This window comes from Hordeum vulgare, chromosome 7H (assembly GCF_904849725.1).
Source record: "Hordeum vulgare subsp. vulgare chromosome 7H, MorexV3_pseudomolecules_assembly, whole genome shotgun sequence".
Taxonomy (NCBI): domain Eukaryota; kingdom Viridiplantae; phylum Streptophyta; class Magnoliopsida; order Poales; family Poaceae; genus Hordeum; species Hordeum vulgare.
This window is the reverse complement of record NC_058524.1, coordinates 10026954-10040961: the sequence shown is the minus strand read 5'-3', so window position 1 is coordinate 10040961 and position 14008 is coordinate 10026954. Positions and strand designations below refer to the sequence as shown.

Here is a 14008-nt window from a genome sequence, read left to right as displayed (position 1 = left end):
TTTGGGGGAAATGCTGAATGGAGGACGGGCTTCATGAAGCCTATTTTAAAATCTCATTTTCCCACAGCCCGAAAAATCTGAAAACTATTATACATATAGAAATACATGTATAACACGTACATGTATAACATGTACTTCTTCCGTTCCTAAATATAAGTCTTTCTAGATATTTCACTAGTGGACTACATACGGATGTATATAGACATATTTTAGAATATAGATTCACTTATTTTGCTTCGTATGTAGACTCTTAGTGAAATATCTTAAAAGATTTATATTTAGAAACGGAGGGAGTACATGTATAACACGTTTGAGAAAAGTTTTGCAGCAATATATTTTCATATGTGACGTATACATAAAAAATAAATACAAAAATGTAATGGGTCCTTTTTTTTGTTATTGGGCCAGAATTTTGTAATTTTTGTGCAGCTTGCAAAAACATTTTTTTTGAACAAAATTTTACAAATTCACTGTGAATATGTGTAAGTTTTCACATATATATTTTTGATTTTTTTTAACATAGAAATATCATTTTTGCATCTTTTGAAATAAAGTCCTTCATGTAGCCCGTCCTCCAGAAAGTCGCACTCCATAGTTCGGTGCATTTCATCAAAAGGGTCCGTGACATGACGAGGAGCGGCAGGGTGGCACACGACAAGAGATAAAACGTGTTTGGACCAATGACGGGAGGGACGACCTGATATCGTATGATGGGAGATCCATGACTCCGCAAGGGCCATCTCCATCCGATGGGGCTACGCAACAACCGTCTTCAGATGCGACAACGGACGACGATGTCACCATCGATGTTTCATCCATCACGCGGAGTGGACAAACGACAGAACGACTTCGGGGTTTTGGTCCGCATGGAAGAGGACGACACGAAAGGAGGGGAGGGAGGGCAGACGAATGAGGGAATTCCTTATTTAACATCGTGCTTAATTTTTATGCCTTACTTGACATCGACAAATAATTTCTTCACTATATAACAACGAGTCTAAATTTTATGCCTTTTATAATATTTTTGTCCATTTTAAGCCTAAGTGACACCTGAAAAGACCATCTTACCTCTCATGTGGTATGCTTGTGTGCGTGTTGTTCCATGTGCGAGTGCGCACACGTGTGCTAGTGATGTGTGTTGGTGCTGCTTCATGTGTGTTGCTGTGTGTTTGTGTACGCGCGTGTGTGCTGCTGCATGCGCCGCTGCTCGTGTACGTGTGTGCGTGTGGTGTTGCTGCTGTGTGTTTTTGCTGCTGGATGCACTGCTACGTACGTGCTACGTGTGTGTGCGTGTGCTGTTACTGTTGTGTGTGTCTGCTGCATGTGTGTGCCCGTGCCATGCATGCGTGTGTGTGCTGTTACGTGTGTGCGCGTGTGCTGTTACGTGTGTGTGCGTGTGTGTGCTGTTACATGTGTGTTTGTGTCTGTTGTGTGGGTATGTGTTGATGTGTGGTTGCGTGTGTATCATTGTCGTTGCGTGTTTGGGCTACTGTCCAGCACTGATGTTGTGTGTTACATGATGGGTAAAATAAATCTTTTCAGATGTCCTTTAGATTTATGATGGACAAAAATATGATAAAAGACATGAAATTTAGAAAAAAAATTAAGTGTTAAATAGGAAAACGAAATTTAAGATAGTGGTGAATAAGGAATACCTTTTTTCTTTTTTGCTGACTGTTCTCTGTTCGTGGGCCCCACACCGACCGCCCATGTCAGCGGGCGGGCCCCGCACAACCTTTCCGTGTGCGCTGACACCTCCCGCAGGTGCACGACGCGCAAAGCAAAGCAAAGGAAAGGAAATCAATCCCCAACGGTCCAAACCCTAACTAAACCCACCAAACCAAACCCTCGATCGATTCCCTGCCGAATTCGGACCGCCGCCTTCAAATCCCCGACCCCCGAACCCCTCCATCAATCAATCAATCAGATCGATGCGAGCGCGGCCTCCCTCCCCCTCGATCCGGCGGAGGCGGCGGCGCGACCCGCAGCCCTAGCCAGCTCCGGATCCGCCCGCGCGGGCCGCGGAGGCATGGGCTCCGACGAGTTCGGGCGGGCGGCGGCGAGGGCCGCGGTGGCGCGGACGCTGCAGGCCGCGGGGTTCGCCTCCGGGAGCAGCTCGGCCGTGGACGCGCTCGCCGACGTCATGCTGCGCTACCTCCGCCTCCTCGGCGGCGCCGCCACCGCCCACGCCAACCACGCCGGCCGCGCCGCCCCCAACGAGCTCGACGTGGTGCAGTTCCTCGAGGAGACCGGCGAGGCGTACCAGGGCTTCGAGGGCGCCTCCTCGACCCGCCGCGGCTGCCTCCAAAGCTCCGGCGTCGTCAGGGATTTGGTCGCGTTTGCTGACGCGGCTCGTGACGGGCCAACCTCTGCGAGCCAGCGCCTGCCCAGGTTCCCGGTGCAGCACGCCCCGCCGTCGCCGCCGTCGGCTGCTAGCTTTGCGGCGCTGGGGAAGCGGACTGGGATGGGGCATGTGCCCGCGTGGCTCCCGGCCTTTCCGGAGTGTGCGATGGCGGCCGAGGAGGAGCCGGGCGAGAAGGTCGGCGGGCGTGCGGTGGACGAGGTTGAGCAGGTGTGTCGGGAGAGGAATGCTGGGAAGTCGCTGCTCGGTTTGCAACGGCAGCTGGCGCTGGCGGGTGGCGATGGGATCTGCAAGGGGGATGAGCTAAATATGGCTGGGATCAAGAGCAATCCGTTTCTTGACTCGGCGTTGTGTTGTGGGGTGAAGGAGGTGCCAGTGGTAGCCATGCCGAATTTGGGGAAGAAACGCTCTGTTCTCGAGTCCTTTGCACCTGCTTTCACAGGATCAGAGGTTGAGGGGAAGGACCAAGACCAAGGTCGAGGTCGGAAGAGGATGGTTCCAAAGGAGAGGCCACCGGTCTATTTTAAGATTGGGACTGATAGGAGGAAGTCAAGGGTGATGGCATGGAATTCGAGAGACTTTGGAGGACTGTAACGGCCCCTGGTTCCTGGAGGATGGTCGGAAACGGAGGGCACTGTCGATACTAGCAAGAGAAGTGGAGGAGCCAACTTGATCTGCTGTACGCTTACAATTCAGGCTGATCCTGCTTGCCCTGTTTCTCGCTGATGATGCTTTCTTCTCCATGCCTGTGATTCTTCATCTCTTCCTCGTGCCGACCTTGGAGGTTCTTGCCGGCTTTCACCACCATTGGCAGGAAACATACTATTGATAGAAGCCGGAAATATGCTGCCTGCCTGGTTAGTTGCTTGTGCAAATAAGTTTTTTGTATTTATCTCATTTTTGAACCTGACAATTTTTATTTCTATAGTTCTTTGCACTGTTATTGATTCGAAGATTTACCATCTGATGGAATTTGATTGCTACATATGTACCAATGCTGGCATTCAGGTTGGCCTTCCTTTATTTGCAATTTATATAAACGGATTCGACCGACTGCTGATTCGAATGTCGATTCCTTTCAGGGAACAAGCCAGCCTGCTTCATTATCTTGTTCTGTGGAACGAGAACAAATTTACCGCTGATGAGTTGCAAACTCCCAAAAACAACTCGTGCTACACGTAACGTACTGTTCATTCCAACCTCTTGATAAATTAAAAGCAGTGCTGTTTATCCGGCCAATTAAATATAAAATTCTTGCTGTTTCAGGAATGCTAGGCGCATCCGCTCTGTATCGATCGGTAAACTCCCCATGCGAAAGCATTTCCTCTTTAGCTTCTCCACATGCTAGACACAATGCTGTAAAACTGAACGTTGGCAATTGCAGTTCCTCCAGCATATTATGCACATCTGGCAGCCTTTTGGGCTCGATTTTACACGGAGACAGATACCTCGGATAGCGGGTCCGTTGCTTGCGGCATGCAGCGCCAGGGCTTTTGGATATGTTGCTGTCCGGCCTCTCCTTGCCAAGATGTCAAGCGTGCCATGGTTTACTGTTAAGGTTGTGGTGGTTTCGGTGACGGTATTATTAGTGCCTGCGAGCTGTACTGTTTTACACCATTATGCAAACAATAACAATTTTTAAGGGTCATTAGCTTTAGAATAGCATGCAACATCGTGTTTCGCGTCCAGCTAGGATCTTGCTTGACAAAGCTAGGGTGTGAGAGAACATAACATGTTGAGATTTCCTACTTGTTCTGGCCCTATACTTACGGATCCTACCTGTCATCCTTCCAATCTAAGGTGGATGCTTCTTTCACAAACTCTGCTCCATATGGTCATCTGCACACAGATAGACTTGGTTCCGTGCTCCTATCGGTGCAGTAGGCAGGTGCAGAATTATGCCATGACACATCAGAATCTTAGTTGCGGGAGACATCTGGCTGCGTTCAGCTTCTGCTTCTTTGTCTAAAGTGGAAGATGATGTAAGGCCAGATAGATGGGACTCGCGGCAGTCCATCCCAGGGAAGAAGAGAAGGAGACTATAGCTAGCATCGCGGATTTACATCTGCCAAAAGAGTTTATGTTTCTTCTCACTTATTAGCTTGAAGAGATGTACTTATCTAGTATATGCTTTAAGACCTCAGCCTTAAACTGTCGTATGGAAACCAGGGAGCCATGTAATGTCACATGCTGCCGGATATTAGTTGTGTTTATGTTGGGTGTTCAGAATGTACCCAACATACTCGTGTTAGAGGAGAAACAATGCACGGTGGGTGCATTGGACAAGCTTCTTACAAGTTACAAGCTTGTGAAAATACACCTGTTTTTGTTGGACCACCAGCTGCATGCTCTGTTTAGTCCCCTGCCAGCGCTCTGTTTTTTTCCCTGTAAGTACACAAGCTACTTTTCAACAGAGGTTTCAGGGAAAAACAGATTGCTGGCGGCTCCACAAACAGAGGTTTTTTCCTCTGTTTTTGCTCGACCGCTAACTGCATGCCATGTTTAGTCCCCTGCGAGCGAGGGAGCCAGCGAGGGAGCGGCTGAGCAAAGCTCCCAACTACACCAGGTACTAAGATTTTGGCTCTGGAATTCCTTAATTTCCAATAGGACACACTGCTAGCCTAGATTCAAAGTAGAATAACGACTCTCTGGAAGACATTGTATGTATGTGATAATTAAGCGAGCATATTTTGGCAAGCAGCAGGTCCAGTCAACGAATTCCGGAACTACTTGAACAAAATCTCAGTCACTGAATTCTTTTATACTGTAGCAGTCGTTAGTTGAAGATTTATCGAGTAAATCTTAGGCATTGCATTCTGTATTTGCGATTCTTCCGCGCCACAATCGTGCAAGTCCTTACTGCCTTTATGGAACACATACTCTACTGCTGCTGTTGCGCTATGTCATATACAGCCCTCCACTAATACTATACAACAAATGCTGTATATACATGACCATCTTGGCATCCTGTCCACCTAAAGATACTGTACATACGTACTCCTGTTTTGTACAACATTTGTTGTATATACATCACCCAATGGTACATACATAATCCTGTTTTGCCCAAGGCTCTGGTCCTGATAAGTGTTGATTAAGTACTTCATATTATATCCACAATTCAAATTGCATGTCTCAAGTTCTTGCTTGTTGTTTGGTTATATGCAGGGATTGATTCTGTGACCAGGTTGACTTTGTTTTTTGGCATCGTCAATAAAAATACTGGAGTTGGTTTAGCGATTGCTAAGGTGCACCATGTTTAAAGTATTGGGACGAAATGAGCTACTCCCTCCTTTCCGGTTTATAGGTCCATCTCAAAAATTCCAGATTTTCATTATATTAGGATCATTTTGGGTCTAATTGAGTTGAAGTGCTTTGAGTCTCACGCCGCATTTAATTCATAGAGATGAGAGAATGAAAATTAGTGGTTATGCATGCATCTTTGTCTGCATGCACCATGCAAGTCCAATATGAGGGAGTATGCTACGTTTACTGCCTCGAAAATTGAATATATACAAAATATTTCATTGTCTAGTTAAAACTAGTGTCATCCACTCACAATTGACTATGAAATTTTAGATTTGAGATCTATAAACCGGAAAGGAGGAAGTATGTCATAATACTTAACGTTTTGGGATGAAATAAGCCATGTCTTGTTCTGAGCGGAAAAAGCCCGAAAGTGCAGCTACAAAAATTTGAATAGCGGCGTTCATATAGTATTGATTCTGTTGTATTTTGCTCAGAATATGGCGTAAATTATTGTCGTGAAACTTTTATGAGTATTATGCTAGACCATGTAGGCTGCTCAAAAGTTTAAAAAATATTTGAGTGTTTATTATTTCAATCCGGGTGCGACTTGACCCAGGTTCCATGATGTGTTTTCCTTAGAAGTGCCTTCACAAATCTTTTTGTGCATAGGGTATATGATCATATTAATTGGGTGTATTCGTTCCACGTAGGCTAACAAGTCCATCTTTGCCATTTAGTTATCATCTTTGGCTGGTAGTATTTCCTTGATGCAATTTTAGTGTGCAGCTTTCTTGCAATTATTTCTCCTTTTTCCGTGGGACCCAACAAGTAGACATACACGAAAGCACGAGCCACAATAATTCAACGGAAGTATTTTGGGACAAACAATAAAACGCACGTCGCTCGTGTGTCATAGTCCAAAGGACAATTATTGCGTTAATTAGGATTAGGACGTGTTTAGTATAACTTTCTTCGTTAATACTTCCTCCGTTCCATAATTCTTGTCGTTGTTTTACTCCGTTCCATAATTTCTGTCATTGTTTTGACTAACACAACGACAAGAATTATGGGACGGAAGAAATATTAAGGAAGAGAGTTATACTACACACGTCTGAACTAAAACAACGACAAGAATTATGGGACAGAGGGAATATTAAGGAAGAGAGTTATACTACACACGTCTGAACTAAAAAAACGCCAAGAATTATGGGACGGAGGGAGTAATACAATAAAATGTAAACATGCATGTAGACTTTGTGTTAAATAAAAAATTCAAGTTTTGTTACTTTTGCATAAAAAAATTGACACCTACAATCCCAAATCAACGTCGTTAGATGATTATTCAGCTATGCTTTTTAATTAACATGTTCCCTCCCCTTTCCCTTCTATAAACGACGGTTTGGGTACACTTTATCCCGCAGGAATAGAAAAGAGTAGATATGTAGGAGAACAAAAGCCACGAGGCGGAATAATTTCAAAACAAAGGAGAATTTTGTTTTGTACTCTTTCCGTCTTAAATTTTTTGTCTTAGGTTTGTTTAAAAATGAATGCATCTAAATATTAAAATATGACTAGATACATTTATATTTAGAGAAATGTAAGATATGAATTTTGGGACGGAGGGAGTATGTCACTCGTGTGTTGCCGTCCAAGGACCATTATTGCAATAACTCGTATGAAGACATGTGTATTATTCCATAGGCTCATTCATTAGTGGAGTGCAACGGCTACGGGTAAAGATGACAAGATGAGACTTGGTTCACAGCCAGGGCTCGGTCGATCAGCTATATAATAAGCGCCTCCCCCTACGTGTGATCTGCAAATAGTAGTTCCAACTTGAGCAACAGAGCTTTTGAAAAACAAAGGCACTCGAGCAACCGGTCGGACATGGCAGGAACGGCGGTGAGCATGGCGAGGTCCATGCTGGGGGGTGCCATCTGCAAGGCTGCCTCGGCCGCCGCCGCCGAGATGAGCTTGTTGATGGGCGTGCGGAAGGATATTTGGTACTTCCTTCGATCTATATTAATTCTCATCGATTTAATACAACTTAAGAAAGTACTAATTGAGTTTAGTTTGTAGTTACGTGGACCTTTAGACATTAGCAATGCCACATATAACATACTCCCTCCGTCCTAAAAGTATCTAGTTACGTTTTAGTATTTTGATACATTCATTTTTAAACGAACCACAAATTTTTTGAGACGGAGGAAGTATTATATTATTATTATATATAAATAAAATAATTAAGTTGGCGAAGCTAGAGCTAATGCTATTTCTTCGAAGTGTTAGCTGGTGCTTCCTCTCAGGTTGACACATGTCTTTTCTTTTAATATTGGGTTCAAGTTTTATGGCAGTTTTATGTGTTTGTCAAAACTAATCTTCATGGTCCACCGTTGTACTACCTGGTTGAACTATCTAGAGGCTATTGAATCAAGCAACGACCCACTGGTTTACAAAGATGTTTTACACCCCACCCGACCAATCCGCATATCCACATGCTCCATCAACACTGCTGCCGCCCAAGCGCAGACGCGGCGCCGCTCCTACAGTTGGCGCCGATCTCGACCCCCCATCACCGACGACCCTCACGCCCTAGATCGAGTAGGCACTCCCAGATCACGACCGTGGCAGCAGATTTGCCCATGTCGATCTGGACGGATTTGGCCTCCCTCCTCCCTCTCCACCGGCGTGCAACAGAAAACAAACATGCACTACACCCTACATACGTGCTAATGCAACACGATTATCCAACACGCGAGCACCGTGAAGCGACGATGTCGCAGCTGCAGGTGGGGATCAATGGAACGACTTGCGAGATGCCGTTCATATGGAATAGCCCGATAAACAAAAGTTATCACTCCACCAATTTCTTCCTCATATTTTTTGTTCCTTTCTATAACACCAAGCGCCCACATGGGCTCTATCGGGGCGCGGCTTGCTGCGGCGCCTCTGCCTGCTAGTTTATATATGTAGAGGGTCTACCTACGTCTGTTCACTGAGCAACTGAGGCGCAAATTTCCTACACGTTGATGCATAATACGAGCTCTAGGACGATACCAACTGTTGTCGTACATTTCTTATGCATGTTTGTCTGGCAGGTTTATTAAAGATGAGCTAGAGACAATGCAGGCATTTCTGCTGACTGCTGAAGCGATTAAGATGAAAGACATTCTACTAAAGGTGTGGGCGAAGCAGGTCAGAGACTTATCGTACAATATTGAAGATTGCCTTAGTGAATTCATGGTGCATGTGAGAAGCCAAAGCTTGTCGCGGAGGCTGATAAAGCTCAAAGACCGCCATCAGATTGCCATGCAGATCCGTGACCTCAAACTCAGAGTTGAAGAAGTAAGCATTAGGAATGCACGCTACAACCTGATCAAGACGGAGGCCTCCAACGCCGTCGAGGAGGTGGATTCCTACAACGAAGATGTTCGCAACCATGCGGCTAGCAACATTGATGAAGCAGAACTTGTGGGCTTTTCCAAGCCTAAGGAGGAGTTGACGACCTCTCCAAGTGGACGACCTCTCCAAGTACCTCATGCAAGAGCTCAAGGATAGAAGGTATTTTATTGTTTTTGATGACTTGTGGACCATAGATATGTGGAGGTGGATCAAGGAATTTGCTTTTCCTATCAGTAACAAGAAAGGTAGTCGAATAGTAGTAACAACACGAGACATCGGATTAGCTAAGGAGTGTTCTCTTGCCTCACATATCTACGTACTCAGACCCCTACAATCAGTTGATGCTGTAAATTTGTTACTAAGAAAGAGTAGAAAAGGACAGGAAGACATGGAGAAAGATGAAACCTTGAAGAACATCGTTAAAAAATTAGTTAAAAAGTGTGGTGGTTTACCACTAGCTATACTCATGGTAGGCGGCGTCCTTGCCACAAAAAAGGTAGCCGAATGGAGCCAATTTTATAATCATCTCCCTTCAGAGCTTGAGACTAACCCAAGCCTTGAAGCGATGAGGAGGATGGTTACTTTGAGCTACAACCACCTACCATCTCATCTAAAGTCATGCTTTTTGTACCTAAGCATCTTTCCCGAGGATTTTGAAATTAAGAGGAGGTCTCTAGTAGATAGATGGATAGCTGAGGGGTTCATCATTGCTAGGGGTAGGGTAAACATTGAGGATATTGGAAAAAGTTATTTTATTGAGCTAATCAACCGAAGCATGATTATACCATCAAGACTGAATGTGGAAGGAACAATTAAGAGTTGTCGAGTCCATGATATCATGCGTGATGTCATGGTCTCAATTGCTAGAGATGAGAATTTTGTGTACTTGGCTGCCGACGATAGTGTAACTAGTGTAGCAGAGGAGAACTTTCGTCATGTAGCATACCATGGGAGAAAGGGCCTAAAGGAATGCATAGATTGGAGGCATGTCCGGTCATTAACCATGTTTGGTGAGAGACACATAGAGCCACCAGCTCCCCTCTTTTCACCTAGCTTGAGAATGATTAGAGCCCTGGATCTACATGGTACACATTTTGGAATCACACAAAAAGATATCAAGGACATAGGATTGTTACGCCACTTGAAGTATTTGTATATTGGAAGTGCTAAAGCATATTCAAATATTTATAGAATTCCAAGATCTATAGGAAAATTAAAAGATTTGCAGACTTTGGAGATAAGAATGACAGATATATCAACGATACCGAATGAGGTTTGTAAACTTGTCAGTCTACGTAGCATCCGGTGTAGAAAAACACATTGGTTGTATTATGTTTGTGGGGTGTCTATGGGATGCTTGGTGGACAAACTGTATCAGCATGTGATTACTCATGATTCTGGTGAAATATCTGTGAAGCCACGCATGACTTGCTTTAGCCACTGGTCAATATACAAAGGTGTAAGTGTGCCGAGAGGGATCAGAAAGTTAAGAGAGTTACAAACACTAGAGGTCGTGGACATCAAACGAAGTGATGCCAATGCAATCAAAGAGCTAGGTGAGCTTCTGCAGCTAAAAAAACTTGGCGTGGTAACAAAAGAGGCCACAGAGGAAAAATGCAAGTTACTTTGTGCAGCCATCGAGAAGTTCACTTCCTTGTGCTCTCTTAATGTGGATGCGGACCAAGATGGCTCTCTCGAGTGGCTGCATTCTGTTTCCTCTCCCCCCCTACCCATGAGGAGCCTCAAGCTGGTTGGACGTCTTGGCGAAATGCCGGACTGGTTTGGAAGTTTGGCACATTTAGTGAAGATTTATCTAGGGCATAGCTGGCTGGAAGGAGGTAAAACAATGGAACTATTAGGTGGACTGCCCAGTCTCATGGTCCTTGGTCTCCGTCAGAATGCTTATGTTGGGAAGAGGCTAGTCTTTGGAGTGGGAGCATTCCCAAATCTCAGGGAACTAGATATTTATTACCCGGATCGAGTGAGAGAAGTGATATTCGAAGAGGGCACCGCGCACCAGCTGGAAAAGATACAACTCCGTGGCGGCCGCTGTGTGGAATTTATTGGCGTCAAACACCTCCCAAGGGTCAAGCAGATTTCACTTGGCTTGAGGGCTAGAGTGGCGAAGCTTGGTGTGCTGCAAGGGGAAGTGGAGGCACACCCCAACCACCCCCTGCTGCGATTAATGGAGGAATGGAGCATGCATAACATCGACCCCTCTGAACATGAAGCGCGTGAGGAAGGAATTGCTAATTTTCTGAGGCAGCGTCAGCAGGAGAGATCCGCTCATAACCGAAAGTGGTGGCCATTCCGACGACGGACGCCATTAGGTCAGCTAATGAACTTGCATTCCCTTCAGCTAGTAGTACTGTATATAAATAGCTATCAACCGATCGAGATGATAATTGCTACTACTATACATATACACTTACAAGTTACAATTCATGTCTATATGTAGGTGTTTTTGTCCACCACAGCCAAGGCTCCAATGTAGAAGATGATGGAGATGATTTCCACTCTTGCATTTCTCACGACGAAGATGCTTGCTGAAGATACAACTCATGGTGCATTGCGTTATATATTGGTTCGGAAACTACTCCTGTTGTTGAAGGCAACTGACAAGGATCCAACGGGGTGAAGGTAAATCCTAACCCTTAATTATTCAACTGGCAACTGACAAGGACTGGATACTGGGAGCACTTTTCAATGCATTTGCTGATGAAATAAACTCCTCTGCTTTGTTGTATGCTGTGTACTCAGCTTGGAAAATCGACAACCCCACATAAGATGCTACTACGTACTACTCCATCCGTTCCTAAATATAAGTCTTCCAAGAGATTCTATTACGAACTACATCCGTAGTAAAATGAGTGAATCTACACTCCAAAATATGTTTATATACATCCCTATGTAGTTTGTAGTGGAGTCTCTAAGACTTATATTTAGAATCTGAGGGAGTACAAAGCTGCATATGCTGTTATGTTGGACTTGGACATCACGTTCAACTTCCTTACAAGTTTGCTGCCCGTGGGCTCCGATTTGCTGCAAAGCAGAGTGAGTTACATGTGTCCTGTTGTTTTTACGATGCGAATGGCAGAGGAGTGGCATGATCTTTGGGTTCATTGATGGAGCAACTGCAAGCCTCACGATCTCAGCTCAAATTTCCCCTTGACGATTGCTGGCCCAGATGATCAACCTGATGAGAAGACATGTAACTGAAGACACCAGAGTAGTTGCTTTGTTTACTTTGAGTTTGTTGTGGACCGGGAGTGACAGGTCAGCTAGCTAATTTCTGCTTCGTTCAGTGGTATTAGCTATCAACTGATTATGCTAATTATACTTACAATCCATCTCTCTTCTCTTCTGTTTTCTTGCATGTAACAACAAAGATGATCTACGCTGACGACGAGTTTCTGGTTGATTATGTCCTCTGTGACGTTATACAGGTACCACTCAAATCTTGTTTTACTTGGGGGATGATTGGTACCGACGGGAGTTCCAATTCACTATTGTGCTATTACTGGTTAGGTGCATTGCTATTTATTGCACGTGTATAAAAGTTATATTGTTTTCTGTAGTTTGAAGTTGCCATACTTAGCAGGAAGAGATTTCTGTTTTCATAATAATCACATTAAAGCTTTGTACAAATTTATTCCCCGGGGGAGAAGATGTGGAGATCCAACTATACAAGATGCTACTGGTAAGTTGCATATACTGTTATTATGCGATTGGTCATCAGGTTGAATTTGCTGCTAGTTACCTCCTGATGTTTTTACGGTCCAAATGGCAGAGGAGCGACACATATCTTGTGGGTATCGGTGGAACAGAGGCGATGGAGCAAGGTCTCGCATCAAAAATACAAGTGGCAACTACGGGTACTGCTGATTTGGGTGGAACAAAGGCGATGGAGCATCGTTAGTCCCCCAAACCTAAATGTGGACCGAAAGTGGGTTGTAATTTAATTGTGTCAGCCGGGTCTTGAACTCAAGACCTCTTAACTTTGATACCATGTAGAAGTAACGCCTTTAGAATGTTCACCGCTGAAACCTCTCAAAGATGGCTGAAGCTGTCACCATGCATAAGATCCATGTCCATGATCACCATCACTCCAATAGCAATTTTAGAGCAGAAAAAATCCCAACCATCACTCCACTAGCAATATTTGGTGCAAGCACTAGTAGAAAAAGGGCCTTTAGCCCTGGTTTGGTTGAGCCATTAGTCCCGATTCTCAAACCGGGACTAATGCTAGCCCCAGTTCGGGGTCAAATCGGGGCTAATGGCCTTCCACGTGGCGGGGCTGGGAGCGAGGGGGAATGGGTATTAGTCCCGGTTTAGAGTTGTGCACTAAATTGGATGGACTATTTTGCTGCCCCCTATTTTTCCATTTATTTGTTACATATATATTGCACATCGTCACGAATATATTACACCATCTCACCCGTCGTGCTTTGTTGAACATATTTATAAAATGTAGACACGAGTTACATGCACATATATGCATCTTTTTTACACTATATCATTTCATATCATTTCCGTCGAATGGCAATAGTATTCTAATCAATCATCTAACAACTCATCATCATCTTAATCATATACCAAGTTATCATATGATACACATAAAATAAAGCAGATAAACATCATAATATATATATAGTCATCATGCATATATGCATGCATCCTAATCGATCATGTCAAGTAATAATATAAATCAGAATAACTTGTCTCTCATAAGACCTAGTCCTCGCTCTTAGATATAATGTCATAAAACAGAATAACATCCATGTCTCCATGATGAATCATAGAGATCCAACGGTCTCCAGCTTGTGGGTTGCGAACCTTCTTTATTTCTCTCCATGCCTCAATTTGGTTCCTTTTTGATCTTGATTTGAGGTTACTCAAGTATGGAGCATCGAACTCAGCCCTCAGCGGGCTTCTAATTTTCATTTGACCTTCTGGGTGCATCAACAGAGGCACTACATCATTGTGGCAGTTGCTGTT

The 14008-nt window shown here is 44.4% G+C and overlaps 2 protein-coding genes across 3 annotated transcripts; both read left to right on the top strand.

Moving 5' to 3' along the window:
- The first annotated feature begins 2029 nt into the window (after positions 1–2029).
- LOC123407998 (transcription initiation factor TFIID subunit 8-like) lies at positions 2030–4110 on the top strand. Its single transcript, XM_045101234.1, has 5 exons — positions 2030–3219; positions 3291–3370; positions 3445–3545; positions 3629–3660; positions 3747–4110. The coding sequence occupies exon 1, from the start codon at positions 2030–2032 to the stop codon at positions 2954–2956; it is 927 nt and encodes a 308-aa protein (XP_044957169.1). The 3' UTR covers positions 2957–3219; positions 3291–3370; positions 3445–3545; positions 3629–3660; positions 3747–4110.
- Positions 4111–7411: 3301 nt separating this feature from the next.
- LOC123413599 (disease resistance protein PIK6-NP-like) lies at positions 7412–13157 on the top strand. 2 transcript variants are annotated; one of them, XM_045106535.1, is made up of 6 exons: positions 7412–7611; positions 8707–9169; positions 12108–12286; positions 12400–12456; positions 12589–12710; positions 12801–13157. In XM_045106535.1, the coding sequence occupies exons 1-2, from the start codon at positions 7496–7498 to the stop codon at positions 9164–9166; spliced, it is 576 nt and encodes a 191-aa protein (XP_044962470.1). In that variant the 5' UTR covers positions 7412–7495; the 3' UTR covers positions 9167–9169; positions 12108–12286; positions 12400–12456; positions 12589–12710; positions 12801–13157. The 2 variants fall into 2 exon arrangements, 1 of the variants encoding a protein (XP_044962470.1); XR_006613770.1 differs by lacking the exons at positions 7412–7611; positions 8707–9169 and adding an exon at positions 11468–11650 and having other exon boundaries at positions 11771–12286.
- The last annotated feature ends 851 nt before the right edge of the window (positions 13158–14008 follow it).

Bases quoted from the DNA above. Each gene is read 5' to 3' on its own strand.
- LOC123407998 (XM_045101234.1), top strand. From the start codon at position 2,030: ATGGGCTCCGACGAGTTCGGGCGGGCGGCGGCGAGGGCCGCGGTGGCG.
- LOC123413599 (XM_045106535.1), top strand. From the start codon at position 7,496: ATGGCAGGAACGGCGGTGAGCATGGCGAGGTCCATGCTGGGGGGTGCC. The intron at 7,612-8,706 runs GTACTTCCTTCG...TTTGTCTGGCAG, and splicing joins GGCGTGCGGAAGGATATTTG to GTTTATTAAAGATGAGCTAG.